Raw genomic sequence first — 14,248 nt, forward strand, 5'->3', positions numbered from 1 at the left:
AAAAAGGCTTTGAAGTTGAGAGGAATGATAAATTCTTCACTTTTTCTGATTACACAAAAACCTGTTATGTATGTAACACACTCACAAGAGTTGGAAGAAATAAAAAAGTACATGCGATAAGTATTTATCAACAGTCAAATGCATTTGCATCAAAACATGGTTTTGACTGTTACAATTAAAAGAACAAAAATTATTTTGTAATAGTGAAAATCAATAGTTATCACCAATCAAATGGCATGTGGAGACTAATTGTTTTAAATCGTGAAGTGCCATTATCCATTAATATTAACAAATCTCTTCAAGATCAACTAAATCTTCAATCTGCTAATATTATATTCTCCAACATTTCATTCATAAACATCTGTAAATGTAATAATGACTTCCACTATCTTTTTTTCTAATCAGAAGTAAATTTTCTGATTTTAAAAATTTCCAAAGCACGTCAAATGAGGATATTGGAATAATTGAAACAAGAGAAGACAATACAGTTAAAAACTTTAAAGTTATCAGACATAAAGGTTGTTCGTTAATATGGTCAGAAACCATTTTTTAACTGTGTACATTTTCTTACACTAGTATATGTAAAAAATGTAATAAAGACAACTTTCTTTCTTCTATATGGAAGTTCAATAATACATTACAACAATTTACAGTTTTAAATAATTTCTAAAATCAAAATTAAGAGTTATTACAATATTTTCATAATCTGGGAGTATTTGCAAATATAAATTAGCACCCGTTTAGGCGTTAAGCTCTACAACATGTGAGTATAAGCACACCTTTAGTGCCAATGTAACATTTCTTTTCATGCTTTTTAAAATTCGATTCTCTATTATATTTATTGTAACATTTCGGACAGGTAAATTTAGTTATTAAGCGTTCTTCTGTTTTTTTCAGCATTTTGGTTTCTTCTTCTGCAATCAGCTTCTCTGTAGGAATTGCTGGTGGTATGAGCTCCAATTCAAAATCCTCTGATAACAAGTCCGCTAACTCTTCAAGATCTATCTCAATAAAATCATCCACAACTATTTCAATTTGGTTATCAATATTTTCAAGCAAAAAAGAATAATCTTGATTAATAGCAAAGTTTTCTGTCATACTCATTTTATGTATCGCTGCTCAGAAAAATACTTTTAAAAATATTTTTATTGGATAGTCGAGACCATTTTTTTCCGACGTGGAAAAAAATAAAAATACTCCCCGGTTTCGCAGTTATCACCTATTGTTTCGCTTTTGTTATCTAAACAATACCGTAACACGCTTATCTTTTTTATGAAACAATGCGTTGAACGTCCATCTATTAATACGTACTTGCTTTGACTAACATAACATAAAATAATTTGACCGTCACACCAGTGAGTCAGAAAAGAGAAAAAGCGACAAAAATTATATGAGCATCAAATATAAATATGTGATAAATCAATAATGGCGTTTTTGGGTCAGAAAATTTAAATTTGTTATTAGAAATAAACTTTCCGCGTACCTAAGACGTGTATTACGCGCGTGTAATAGATCAATTTAAATAAAAACTATGAGTTATCAAACCAGTTTAAAACATATTAATAAAACATTAGTGTATGATCTCATATATTTTTTAAACTTAATTTTGATAATTTTAATGCTAGTTTTGTGTGTTTGAGTGTAACCATCGGTAAGAAACTTGTGTTTTCAAAATTTTATTAACAATAAAGGGTTTATTAAACTTTATTAAATACCCAAGCTGAGTGAAATCTGATTTATCTTGATTAATATTTTGCTTCTCTTTGGTAGCTCACTTTATTCCACCATTGGACTTAATAGTGATATTATTATATATATTCAAAAGACCTTTTGGTCGTGAACATATGATCATTGGATTAAACATTACAATTATACTTCAGGGCATGAAAAAAGCGTTTTAAAACTATAGCTTTCTCGCAGCAAACACAACATTGAAATGCTAGATTTTTTCTTCTGCTAAAGAATTCTCCTTTATATAAGTTTAATTTATACTTATAAAATACCTCAAAAAAATTATCGTTCCAACTATATTTAAAAAATTTCTAGAAAACTACTTCAATGTCCATTTTACGAAATTTCTTCCGCGCAACTCAATTAAAAAAACTTTTTCCTAACGAAAGCTTTCACATTAATCTTCTTTAAAAACCCAATCATAATTGTTGTTTATCTTTTATTATCAGATATGTTTTGTTTTAAATATATTTTTAATATCTTTTACATGAAAAAAACTAAGGAGGAAAAATATAAGAGGATATTGAATAAGAGACATTTACGTAAAAGAAGAAACCTTCAAATCATTTTCAAAAATTGTTCATGGAAGTACTTTTTATAGTAATTTTATTTTCCACCATTGCTTAAATATTTTAAATGATTTAAAAACAAAAATATCAAGTTCAGTATTTTTTCCCAATCTGTTTATATATATATATATATATATATATATATATATATATATATATATATATATTTTAAATGACAACATCTTGTATGAGAGTTGAATAAATTTAATATATGAACTTCAATAAATACGAATTCTCTCAATACTAATTTTTTATTTTATCTAAGAAATTTTCGCTAGATTATTGATACTAGCATCTTCAGCTTTAATTACAAATTATTAATTAAATTAAATTACAAACAAACTTTAACGGTAATGTCACTTTTTAATGGCTTCTTTAAACTTCGCTTTAATTGGGCTTCTTTAATATTACGTAGTATAAAAAGTATGGCGTCCAGAATTGCGTTTTTACATATTGACCGTCATCTAAATTCATACCTCCATTTTTAGGTCCGCATTTGTTGAACTGAATTTCGATTGCCTCTCGAACTTTTCTTTCAAATTTTTTGGGTTCTACTTTTAGCGTCTTTACTTGATCCCATTTTATATTACATGAACATTTAATTTTATGATGGCTAATTGCAGATTGTTCTACTTTTTCTTCAAAAACATTTTTTTGGTGTTGTTTTGTTCTTGTTGCTATTTTCATTTTTGTTTCGCCAATGTATTTTTGTTTACACTCGCATTCTATTAAGTATACTCCGGGATGGCTATTTGATGGTAGTTTTGTTTTGTTGCGCGATGTTAGCAAAGGTTTAAGATTTGCACTGGATTTAAAGACTACCCTGTAACCTGCTTTCCTAAAGATTTTTCGAAGTTTTGGTGATAATATTGGGATCCACGGTAGTGATATAGTTGGCATAGTTGCTTCGTTGTAAGGTAAAACTATTTCATTATTTGAGTGTCGTTTTTTTATAAAAATATTTGCAAGGTCTTGTAATTACAAACTGTTCAATAGTATCACTACTTATAATAACACTCTTATATATATATATATATATATATATATATATATATATATATATATATATATATATATATATATATATATATATATATATATATATATATATATACACAAAGGTGTTAATCTCTACAATATTTATTATTCACATAGGATTTATAAACTAAAACTCTATTTTTATGCATATTACTATTATTAAATTGGTTTGAAAATGTTTAGTAAAAAAAAATTTATGGTTCCGCTGAAAATGTTGAATTCGAGGCAAATCATTCCTCTGCAAGAAATGATTTATGCCAAAGTAGTGATACTATTGAACAGCTTGTCTTTGACATAAGTAAAAAAACTAAATTTACGGATATGAAAATCTACCGCCTTATATACAACGCTGTATTCCATAAATTTTCGAAAAAAACGGAAACTGAGTTTTACAAGAAAACTCAGTGCATACTAAGAAATGCTCCAGTAAGAATGCTAAACTAAAAAAATAATATATTGAAGTAAATATTTAAGTTTTAATTAATTTCTAATTGTATTGTACCTTCTAGTAGGGGAACATGGCGCAAGATTACGAACGTTTTGAAAAGCACATATATCTTATTCAATAACTGTTTCAATAAGTAAAACTTTATCAAAAAGTGGAAAACAAATTATTGTGCGTCACGTATGCATAAAAAAAACCATACAAAAATTAAAAATATCCTGGAAGAAACTCATTAACCAAAGTTACCTCAAATTATCATCTTGCCCCGTATGCGGGGCAAGATGGCGACTTTAAAAAAAGTAAATTCCATTATACCATTACCTTCTCAAATAACACGATATCATAAATTCTAGTTAGTAAGATATGTAATACCAACGGTTATGTGATTTTTTAAACAATTAAACTATATATTTATATAGGGCTATGCAAATAAAAGTCTACTAATCAGTTCATAACAAATTCCAACACAACAAAATAAAGCAAATGTCAAACAAAATGTTTAAATGCATAATAAAGCAATGTAATAATGACTAAGCTACACAAAAGTTATTAGAGTACAGGTTTATGGTAAAACATGTACTTTGGCGAAACGACAAACGAGTCATCTTGCCCCGTTCATCTTGCCCCTAGGCTACTTAATCTTCAAAATGACTCAGAACTCTACATAAATAAGTTATCATAGCTTAATACTACTTGTATGGCTTCCAAATTGAACAAACTGAATGAGAAATTTTTGCTTACCTTTGGCTGGTAATGTAATGATGAAATAAATCAAATAGAAGTGGATAATTTTTTTTTTCCCTTAATATAGGAAAAACTTTTTAATAATTATCTTTGATTCTGAAAATAATATTTATAAAGAAAACATAAATAAATCTAGTAGATGTAATCTACTTCCCTCTTAGCTACAGTCAGATTTCATATTTAGTTAAGTTTTGAAGATAACAATATGTTTTCATCTTGCCCCATTCGTCATCTTACCCCATGTTCCCCTATATGCGTATTACATGTTTTTGAAATATTTACTTTTCATCTTTACAATATAAAAGTACTCATCTGATATTTATTTTACATAACACTTATTTAGTCCAAATATTTTAATATTTTTTGTAACCCTTTTACAGCAAATTACCCGTCTTCAAAATTACTGGTATGAGGTGTCTCGAAGAGATCTGATAGGTAGTTGTCTTACAGATGACTAATTTGAGATGCCTCAAATACATCTAAATTCAGACGTCTAAAAGGTGTTAACGTAGTAGCCGTCTTTAAGATTACTAATTTGAGGTGTCTCGAAGGCATCTAATATGCAGATGTCTCACAAATGATTGATGTGAGATGTCTCAAAGACATCTGAATTCAGACGTCTAAAAGGTGTTAACATCGAGATGTCTTTTAGATGGCATTTAGACACTAGTCTGAGACCTTGTTGAGATGTCTATTAAACGTCTTCAACCAGTTCAAAAGTATATGTAAAAGTTTGAATGTGTTCTGTTGTCAACTTTATGGCTGAAACTTCTATTCAATGATTCAATTGTGGGATGCTGCACTTGATGTAACAAGAGATAATATTGATTGTTTGATAAAACACATTCAACGTATGAACAACGTGAACAATGGGATATAATTCTATAGGAAGCGAAAGTAATAGCTGAGAATGAGGGCATTTCGTCTAATTTTTATCTCAGCAGACGTTTATCAACACAATCTGAAGCAGAACAACACTACAAAGTGAAAGTATCTATTACCTTTATTGACTCAATTCTGTCTGGCCTTCAGTATCGATTCAAATCAATGAGGCATACACTATCAACAGAAAGTTTGAAGTAGGTACTGAATTTTAGAAAGAAGTGAATAAGTAAACCTTTTCAGGTCTTTTTTTTTATAAATAATTTCCATTTTTAGCTTACGTTTTAATTAAATTTTTAAAATAACCTCCTTTATTCTTCATAGTAGCAGCACAGATCTTCGGCATACCTTGAATCGTTTTAGGCAATTTTTGAGGTTGTATTGCATTCCATTTCACTTGCAATATGTGCATAAAGTCATTGCAATGCATGAAAACATACTGATTCGAAAACAATTTTTCGCCAGACGGCAGTACTTGATGTTCCAAAATCCCTTTACAAACTTTTTCGTCGTTATTCCTTCAATTCTGTGTTCCCAACATTTTCTCCACCAAAAAATCCTCTAAAAGTGACAGATCCGCCCCCATATTTTATAGTTGGTAGTTAACATTCTTCTGAATACGTTTCTCCTACATATCTTTGCACGAAAACACGACAGTTTGAACAAAAAACTTTGAATCTGGACTCATTTCTTTAAAGGATGTTTTTCCATTGTTTAAATGACCAATTTCCATGTCTTTTAGACCAATATAACCTTTTTTCTTATACCCCAGTTATACCCCATGTAAGCAAAATTTCATCAGTCGGTCCTTGACAGTGGAAATGCCAATCTTAACATCGTTAAAGTGATTGTACACAGACCTGATTTTTTTAGCGATATAGCATCTATTTGATATGGAAATCTTCCTTATTTCTCTACCTAGTAATGTATTAGTTTTTTTAAATCTTCCAGTGCATTTTTTACTTGTATTGGTATCAGTTTCTTTGTGTCGTTGTAGTGTCATTTGTACACAACATCTTGAAATTTTCAATTTTTTTTTTTGAAATTTGGACTTGTCAATAAACCTCTTTGTGGTAAACGAGAACTCTTTCTTTTTCAACCATACTTAATTCCTTTCTTTTACCCGTTTTTTTACACTAACACAAAATTTTAACTATGAAAAAATTTTCTTAACACAAAAAAAATTATTCTTAAACATATTAATAATTATAATCGAAGTAAAGAACTAACAATACTATTCTATCAAAGAAACATAGATTTCAACTACAATCTTCTAATTGAATAATCAAGTTCAAATCTTTATTTTACAAAAATAAAAAAAACATTTGAACATGATTATTCAATTAGAAACCAAGATAATTCGAATATAATCTAATAGGTGTCTGTTGTTTATTGAAATATGCTAAAATGGTCTAAACAATTACTAGAATCAAATATATAGATATACTAGAATCAAAAGCTAAAACATAAAGATACTCATTGAAGTCAAGAAAATAAATAATTTCAATTTATTTCAATATCTTAAACGGATAAGATCATAACCTTTCTCAAACTTTCTGTCGATAGTGTATCTGCGCCCTACTTGGATTTCTATGGCAATTCAATACTCTGAGTAATGAAGACCTTTCCTCTGCTGCCGATCAGTTTTGTCTAAGATACTCTTAATACATTTTTGAAACGGATATATTCCAGAAACTTCCAAATAGTCTGCAAGCGTCACTACTTGTTTCAGGATTTGCTTAAACTTGAATTCATCTCATTGGTCCCAAAAGTCTGCGTTGCATTGCGCATATTTCTTACTTTGCATGTATCATGTATCCTAAAATGGTCTAAACAATTACTAGAATCAAATATACAGCTGAACGCTCTTTCAGTGTGTTGAAGGTAAATAATTTTCACCGTTCAACTTCTACGTCACAATGCGTCAATGGGCTGGCATCATTACCATACTTGCTGTTACAAAATGCCAAAAAAGCATTTCTGTAATTAAAATTGTTTGAACATTTGCTGCGGTAAATGCAAGAAAAACATTTTTGTTTTTACTTTTTTACATTAACAATATAAAAGGGCAGCTGTAAATGCGTGATATACAAGACCTCACTAAGCCTCTGAGAGGGCCTGGTAGATGCAGTTGTTGTGTTAATTATATTATCCTTCAATAAACACAGGGAAAGTTTTTTTTGGCTACAATGCATTTAAACTAAAAGAAAGATCTTTTGATTTAAATGATAGGAGCCAATCATAAATTCCAGATAAGTTTCATATAGCTATTGCTCTGCCTCTTCTTCGTAATTTCTTTCTGATGTTTTCCTTAAGTTAACTAATAGATAAAAGAAAAGAACTTTAGTTTATAGCTTATAATATGACCTAGGCTACAATAAACTTCAATCTTTATTTCAACTTTTTAGTTAATGTAGTAAATTGTTAAATTACCGCACATTATATTTATCTTTTATGCATTAAGAGCATCACATTAAAAGTAGTAAAGTTAGATAACAAATTCAACTAAGTTTTTTAACGGTAGCGCACTAAAAAGAATTTAAATTTTGAATATGATACTTTGATCATACAGTACTGCACTGTCAAATTTTGGATTGTTAAATAAGCAAGTGAAGCGTTTCTCGGCTAAATCACTTAAAAATATCCACTTTGTATGGAACTAATTTCTCATTTTGAATATTGAATAAAATAAAATTTTTCTTATACTATCATATAGCGTAGATTTTTTTTGTCTCTTAATGAAATAGGCCGAGAGGAAAATATTCTGTATTAAATAATGATGTACAGAGTGTACAGTACTTTTTTTAAATTTTATTGAACATCTATAATTATAAATTTCTTCACAATTTGTGGATGAAAACCTTATTTTAGGATTGAAATATTTAGAAAAAATGCCATTAGAAATCGTAGAACTATAAAATAAAATAACTTTAGTTTAAAACCTGTAATATGACCAAAGTTATAGTAAACTTTGATCCTTATTTTGATTTTTAGTTGATGCAATAAATAATTGATTTACATCACAGGAGTTTACTTATTTGTTAGTCATTAAGAGCATAGTTTTGTCTACCCATAACTAAAAGCAATTAATTGGTTGATAAACTAGACTATAATCATACAAAAATATCATACTGTAATGTTGTTAATTTATAAGGTCATTGCCGGCTTCGGCTTCTTGCTGCCCTCGTGCGGAATTTTTTCAGCCGTTTCTGATAATTCTATAAAAATGCTGGTAAAGTAGATGTATATAAAAAAAGGAATTTGCAGTTTTTAGTTTTCCTGAAAAAACATTCATTAAACTAAAGAGAAAAAAATAATTCTATGTGCTAAATAATAATGTAAATCATAGAAAAATATTAAGCTCACACCATTAAGTATGGCTTCATAATTATCTTCATTAAGAGTTGGCATCCAACAATATATATATATATATATATATATATATATATATATATATATATATATATATATATATATATATATATATATATATTAGATAATATATTTTTCTTTTGGGCAGTAAAATAAGAAATGTTTGTTTTTCTTTTTTCTTCTTAAATTTTTCCCCTGTTTTTTTCTTCCATCTGGTAGCATGCAACCTGCATTACTTAAAAACATTTTTCTTGAGTGATTAATCTGTACTAATCTCCTGTGAATTTCATTTTTGATTGTATTTATGCTTTTGCTGTTTTATTTACCCTTGCCTTTAACCTTTAAGCGCCTTTCTTTTATTAAATTTTACAGCCTCAACTCTCTCACAAACTCAACAGTCTCAACTCTCTCACAAACTCAACAGCCTCAACTCTTTTACAAACTCAACTCTCTTTTATTTTCCTTAAACAAACTGGAACAGTAATTGTTGAAGAATTTTAAAATCTAGATTGTAGAAAAATGAAATTCCCAGCATGTCTAGAATTATTACGTTGACCATAGAAGTCGTTACAGTTGTCATTATGATCATAGAAGTCATATATATAATGTTTATTGTTCACCTAATTTTAACAGAAAAATACTCTCTATTTTAAACGTTCTATGAAAAATAGGCCGGGTGAATAAAAATGAGCAATTGCTTTTACTCAGTAATTGGTCAGCTTTACGTGAATTAAAACTTCAGGAGTTTTCCTCATATTTTTATTCAAGTAAAGGTAAGCAAGCAATTTACTCAGTAATTGCTCAATTTTACGTGAATAAAAACTTAAGGAAAGTTGTTGAAGTTTCTATTCACGTAAAGCTGACCAATTACTGAGTAAAGCAATTGCTCATTTTTATTCACCCGGCCTAATGTTCTATATTTTAAACATTTTTTTTTTTAATTACAAAGTTTTATATATCAAACACTGATCATTGCAATTTTAAAATATAATTTAATTTACGCTTCATGGTTCTATGTCAAAGATAGAACAGTCCATCACAATTTTGCAGAAAAAAAAGAAATTTACAAGTTAATTTTGTCTTTATTTTATAAATTAACTTTGTTTATCTTTAACTTTGTTTCTTGTGTTACCGTCTACACGTGAGTTTGTTGTATTGTGTGCTTTGGATAACTTAGAATCTTGCGGCATTTATATATCATATTATGCTGAATTCTTACATAGTACCCTGTTAGCCAACGATTTGTTTTCAACTTGTAAAAACCCTAGAACAGCGAGTAAAAGATTACCAAATTGCCGACCTACTATAACTTATGCACGTACTGATTGTTGTATTGTTTTCTTCTGACCATGAAAAAGGACTTTAAATCTAGGTCATCAGCAGCTTGCGAAGTATCACGTGCTCAATCAGTTATGAATAAATATCATCAAGACAAGCGAAGAACGTAGTCAGGCAATAGGCAGAAGTAGTGAGTGTTTTCCAAAAAGATCGCAGAAATAGTTTCCATTTTGTCTTTGAGGGTTTGGATCACGGAGTTTTGCAGCCACGAGGTCATACCTCAATCGAGTTTAGGGAAGAAATATTTTTAAGTTTAAGCAAAATATTATTCTGTGGTAAGAATAATCCTGTGAATAGTGTGCTAGAGATTAGGAAATGATTTAGTTTTACTTATTTGACTTAGAGAATAACCGATCAAATACTGATTTTCAACTTCCAACAAAATAAATGAAAATGATTGCAGTTTAAACAAAAAAACGGCAGTTTTTTGTTGGTGAAACAAATTTCTACAATCCGTTTGATTACTTAAAACCTTCCATAAAGCGTTCATTTAAAGACAGTGCAATAGCGCACATGATAGTTGTTATCACGCTGAAACTGGTGTGCTTATGAATACACTTGGTGATTAAACTCTTTAAGGTGTATTTGATTTTTCATCCAAAAACATCTTAAAGAATACAGATGCTAGTCCCAATTAATGTCGTGGTGTTGTCTCGGGTTGTCAGATTACCCACCTCTAACCGGGTTTGAATGTTCAGGGGTTATAATATTTGTTTCTTCAATCGTAATATACGAGAGAAGTCCATTTTTCAAAATATCACTTTCTAATCGTTTCTAAATAATCACGGACGCAGCTTATTTCATTCTGAAAAGTTACTAGTTTTGTGAGAGTCGAAAAATATTTTCTATTACCTAACCATAGGTATATTACATTAGGAAATAAATAGTGATTTATGTTATCTAGACTTATTCTAAAAATTGTTAGAAAAAAACGTAAAAATGTAATGACCGCTGCCATGTAAAATGACACGGAACCTGCTAAATCAATATTTGTACTCTTTTTTTTGTACTCTTTATTTTGTAATTCATTAAAAAATTTTCAGAAAATATTTTCTTAATTTGCTTAAGTAAATTATTGTATGAATCTCTTCTTTTAAAAATGTATTTTTAATTAGTATTCATGTTTAAAGCCATTAGGCTTTTATGCCTGTAGCTGAAAGACAAAACAGAAGTTTATTAATTTCATATGGGATTTATTGATAAGAAAATTCCGATTGCGACTCACCCCTGCTATGCCCCAAAGGATAAACAGTTTCTTCTGCCGCTTACGGCTTTTTTTTATATATCGATATCAATTTCAGTAGTTCATTTAAAGATGGAAGGTTTTGAATACATAAATCTCATGCCGAGCACATAGGTTTCCTTGACTTGACGTTAATTGATATAGTTGTACTAAATCATTACATATCTGTCTATATAAATATATTTGCTCCAATAATGTCTTTGTTACAACGGTTCACTCTCGGATCAGCTGGTAAAAGTATCTTAAAAGTTTGTGGTCGAAGCTTCTTCAACTCCACTACCAAATATAATACATACAAAGACGACAAAGAGAAAGAAATAAATAACGTTACTGTAATAGGAGGAGGCCTAATGGGCGCTGGTATTGTTCAGGTTGCTGCACAAAATGATTTTGATGTTGTTATAGTTGATACGGAAGATGAATACCTTCAGAAATGTATGGTTATGGTAAGAAAGTCTATTGACAGAATAACTAAAAAGAAATTTCCTGACGAGCCGAAATTGGCATCAAAGTTTGTGAATGATACTCTGAGCAGAATTAAAACAGAGAGGGAGCCAAGTATAGGTGTTGCTGGTGCAGATTTGGTTATAGAGGCTATTACAGAGAATCTTGATGCAAAATGGAAACTGTTTGAAGTAATAGACAAAGTTGCACCAAAACATTGCATTTTTACATCAAATACTTCTTCCCTTCCAATTGCTGAAATCGCTAAAGTGACATCACGACCTGAAAAGTTTGGTGGGCTACACTTCTTTAATCCAGTCCCGCTAATGAAGCTTGTCGAAGTTGTTAAAGCAGAAAAAACATCTCAAGAAACATTTGATGTTTTACTCAAGTTTTCAAAAGATCTTGGAAAAATTCCTGTGTCTTGCAAAGACACTCCTGGTTTTATTGTAAACCGTCTTCTAGTTCCATATATAATGGAAGCAATTCGTTTTGTTGAAAGGGGACATGCAAATGCTCAAGATATTGACACTGCAATGAAGCTAGGTGCAGGATATCCTATGGGACCTTTTGAACTTGCTGATTATATTGGTCTTGATACTATAAAGTTTATCATCGATGGTTGGCATAAAAAGGATCCAAACAATCCATTATTTAACCCAAGTGAAACGCTAAATAGATGTATTGAAATGGGAAAGTTTGGAAAGAAAAATGGAGAAGGGTTTTACAAATATACCAACTGATAACAAGTTTATACTTCATATACTCTGACAAATTGGTTTTAAAACAAGTGAATTTTAAATTCATTAAAAAAAAAATGTTTTAATACAACTTAAACTTCTTATATGAAAAAAATTGTTAAAATTTTTATGTTGAGAGATGCTAAAGTTTTATTATTTTTTGTTTACAACACCTCAGAACTGTTTTATATTCTTGCTAAATGTAAAAATATCTCAGAATGGTAAAGTTTTCTTTTAAAAGCTTACATTTAAAAGCTTATATTTTAACTAATAATTTTATTGAAAATTTTTTTCATTTGATTATTTTTTAGGAGTAGAGAGCTTATTTAAAAAAGAATTCTCATATGGCTTGATAATATTCTTGTAAAAGAAACTTTCTTTAATTTTCAAATTTTAGTTTTATTGTTAATCCAATGCAAGTAAAAAATTACAATTCAAGTAGTATTGTAATATTGCAATCCAAGTAGTAATATAATATTGTTATATTGTTAGATATTTATCTACTAATGAAACTTGGCATTCATTAGTAGAAAAGCATTCAATCTTAAAAAAAAACAGAGAAAAACAAAAAATCTGCTAATCGGAAGAAATATGTAATGCATAGAAATATGACTTTAAAGTTGCTAATTGACTATCTGGCATAATTAGAGATTACCATGGATAATCTGGTGAATTTTAAATATCGCTTTTCACCTCTACGCCTTAATTTCAAACAAAAATAATATAAAGACTCTTAGCTAATTTTAAAGAACAAGGAGTGCAATTTGACGTCAGTTTTGTAACGTTTTTAATTTCAGGAAAATTTTTAATTTTTGACCTGCGCAATAATGCGTCTTAACGAAAGTTCATTAGTGACTGCTGAGCCTTACCATATTCCAGGGTAAGAAAAAATTTGAATAAAATTTCACAAACCAATCAGATGATTAATACGTATATACATACTTACATACGTACGTACGTACATACATACAATGAGAAAGTGAAAAAATAATAAATTTTGTAAAAGATGTGTTTGTGTGTGTGTAAAAGATTGTTTATGTGGGAGATAAAAGTGAAAAAGTTATAGAGATAGAAACATAAAATAACTAAAATAATAATTTTAAGTTTTTTTCCAACCCAATAAAAATTTTAAGTATGTTTCGATGTTCCTGTCTATATTTGTGGAAATCCTTAGCCGTTTAAACGCACTCACAGTTGTTAAAACTTTTCAAGAATATTTTTTGAATATTTATTGCAAATTTAAAATTTTTGTATTCTTGATTTAAATAATTGGAAAATTTCAAACAATCAAATTTCCATCATTTGTTAAAATAAAACAAATCATCTACATAAAAATGGGCGATGAAAATTTTATTTCCCCAATGTTCATTTGAAGTTTTTAAACTCGTAAATCGATTTGCTAAAATTTAGGTGTGAAAGAAAATTGGTACTGAGTTTTAAGGAAGAGGGTAAAATTTATCAAGAAAGAAATATTTTCGTTTGTTCTAAAAAAAATTTAATTTGTATTTTATCAGATATTGTGGTTATTGTCCGCAATCGAAATATAAAATTACAGAAAGTATTGGTAAAACAAAGCATCGTGCAGAAAACGATTGCAGTACAGAACGACCAATTGGAATGCTTATGCCCTTAAAAAAAACAAAAAGTAAAAAAGAAAATGTCAAATTTGACCTGATTGAAATGCGAGAAAAAAATATGGGTG

General features: G+C 29.0%; 3 protein-coding genes across 3 annotated transcripts in view; 2 read left to right on the forward strand and 1 right to left on the reverse strand.

Moving 5' to 3' along the window:
* Positions 1 to 610: 610 nt before the first annotated feature.
* LOC149883078 (uncharacterized) lies at positions 611 to 1,162 on the reverse strand. Its single transcript, XM_090100733.1, has one exon. The coding sequence runs from the start codon at positions 1,102 to 1,104 to the stop codon at positions 748 to 750; it is 357 nt and encodes a 118-aa protein (XP_089956859.1). The 5' UTR covers positions 1,105 to 1,162; the 3' UTR covers positions 611 to 747.
* A 10,041-nt stretch (positions 1,163 to 11,203) lies between these two features.
* LOC145181740 (hydroxyacyl-coenzyme A dehydrogenase, mitochondrial-like) lies at positions 11,204 to 12,937 on the forward strand. The gene has a single exon (XM_080056895.2). It carries the CDS (start codon positions 11,557 to 11,559, stop codon positions 12,547 to 12,549), a length of 993 nt encoding a protein of 330 aa, XP_079913021.2. The 5' UTR covers positions 11,204 to 11,556; the 3' UTR covers positions 12,550 to 12,937.
* Positions 12,938 to 13,298: 361 nt separating this feature from the next.
* Positions 13,299 to 14,248, forward strand: part of LOC145181741 (ciliary microtubule inner protein 2B-like) — a 6,513-nt gene continuing 5,563 nt past the window's right edge. The window contains exons 1-2 of the mRNA XM_090101098.1: positions 13,299 to 13,426; positions 14,061 to 14,248. The exon at positions 14,061 to 14,248 is cut by the window's right edge and continues 39 nt beyond it. Of these exons, the coding sequence (XP_089957224.1) occupies positions 13,374 to 13,426; positions 14,061 to 14,248 (241 nt within the window). The 5' untranslated portion in view covers positions 13,299 to 13,373. The remainder of the gene's footprint in view (positions 13,427 to 14,060) is intronic.

Source organism: Hydra viridissima, unplaced genomic scaffold, assembly GCF_058129835.1.
Source record: "Hydra viridissima isolate aposymbiotic clone 2 unplaced genomic scaffold, HvirCarnegie_v1 scaffold_10, whole genome shotgun sequence".
Lineage (NCBI taxonomy): Eukaryota > Metazoa > Cnidaria > Hydrozoa > Anthoathecata > Hydridae > Hydra > Hydra viridissima.

Bases quoted from the DNA above. Each gene is read 5' to 3' on its own strand.
- LOC149883078 (XM_090100733.1), bottom strand. From the start codon at position 1,104: ATGAGTATGACAGAAAACTTTGCTATTAATCAAGATTATTCTTTTTTG.
- LOC145181740 (XM_080056895.2), top strand. From the start codon at position 11,557: ATGTCTTTGTTACAACGGTTCACTCTCGGATCAGCTGGTAAAAGTATC.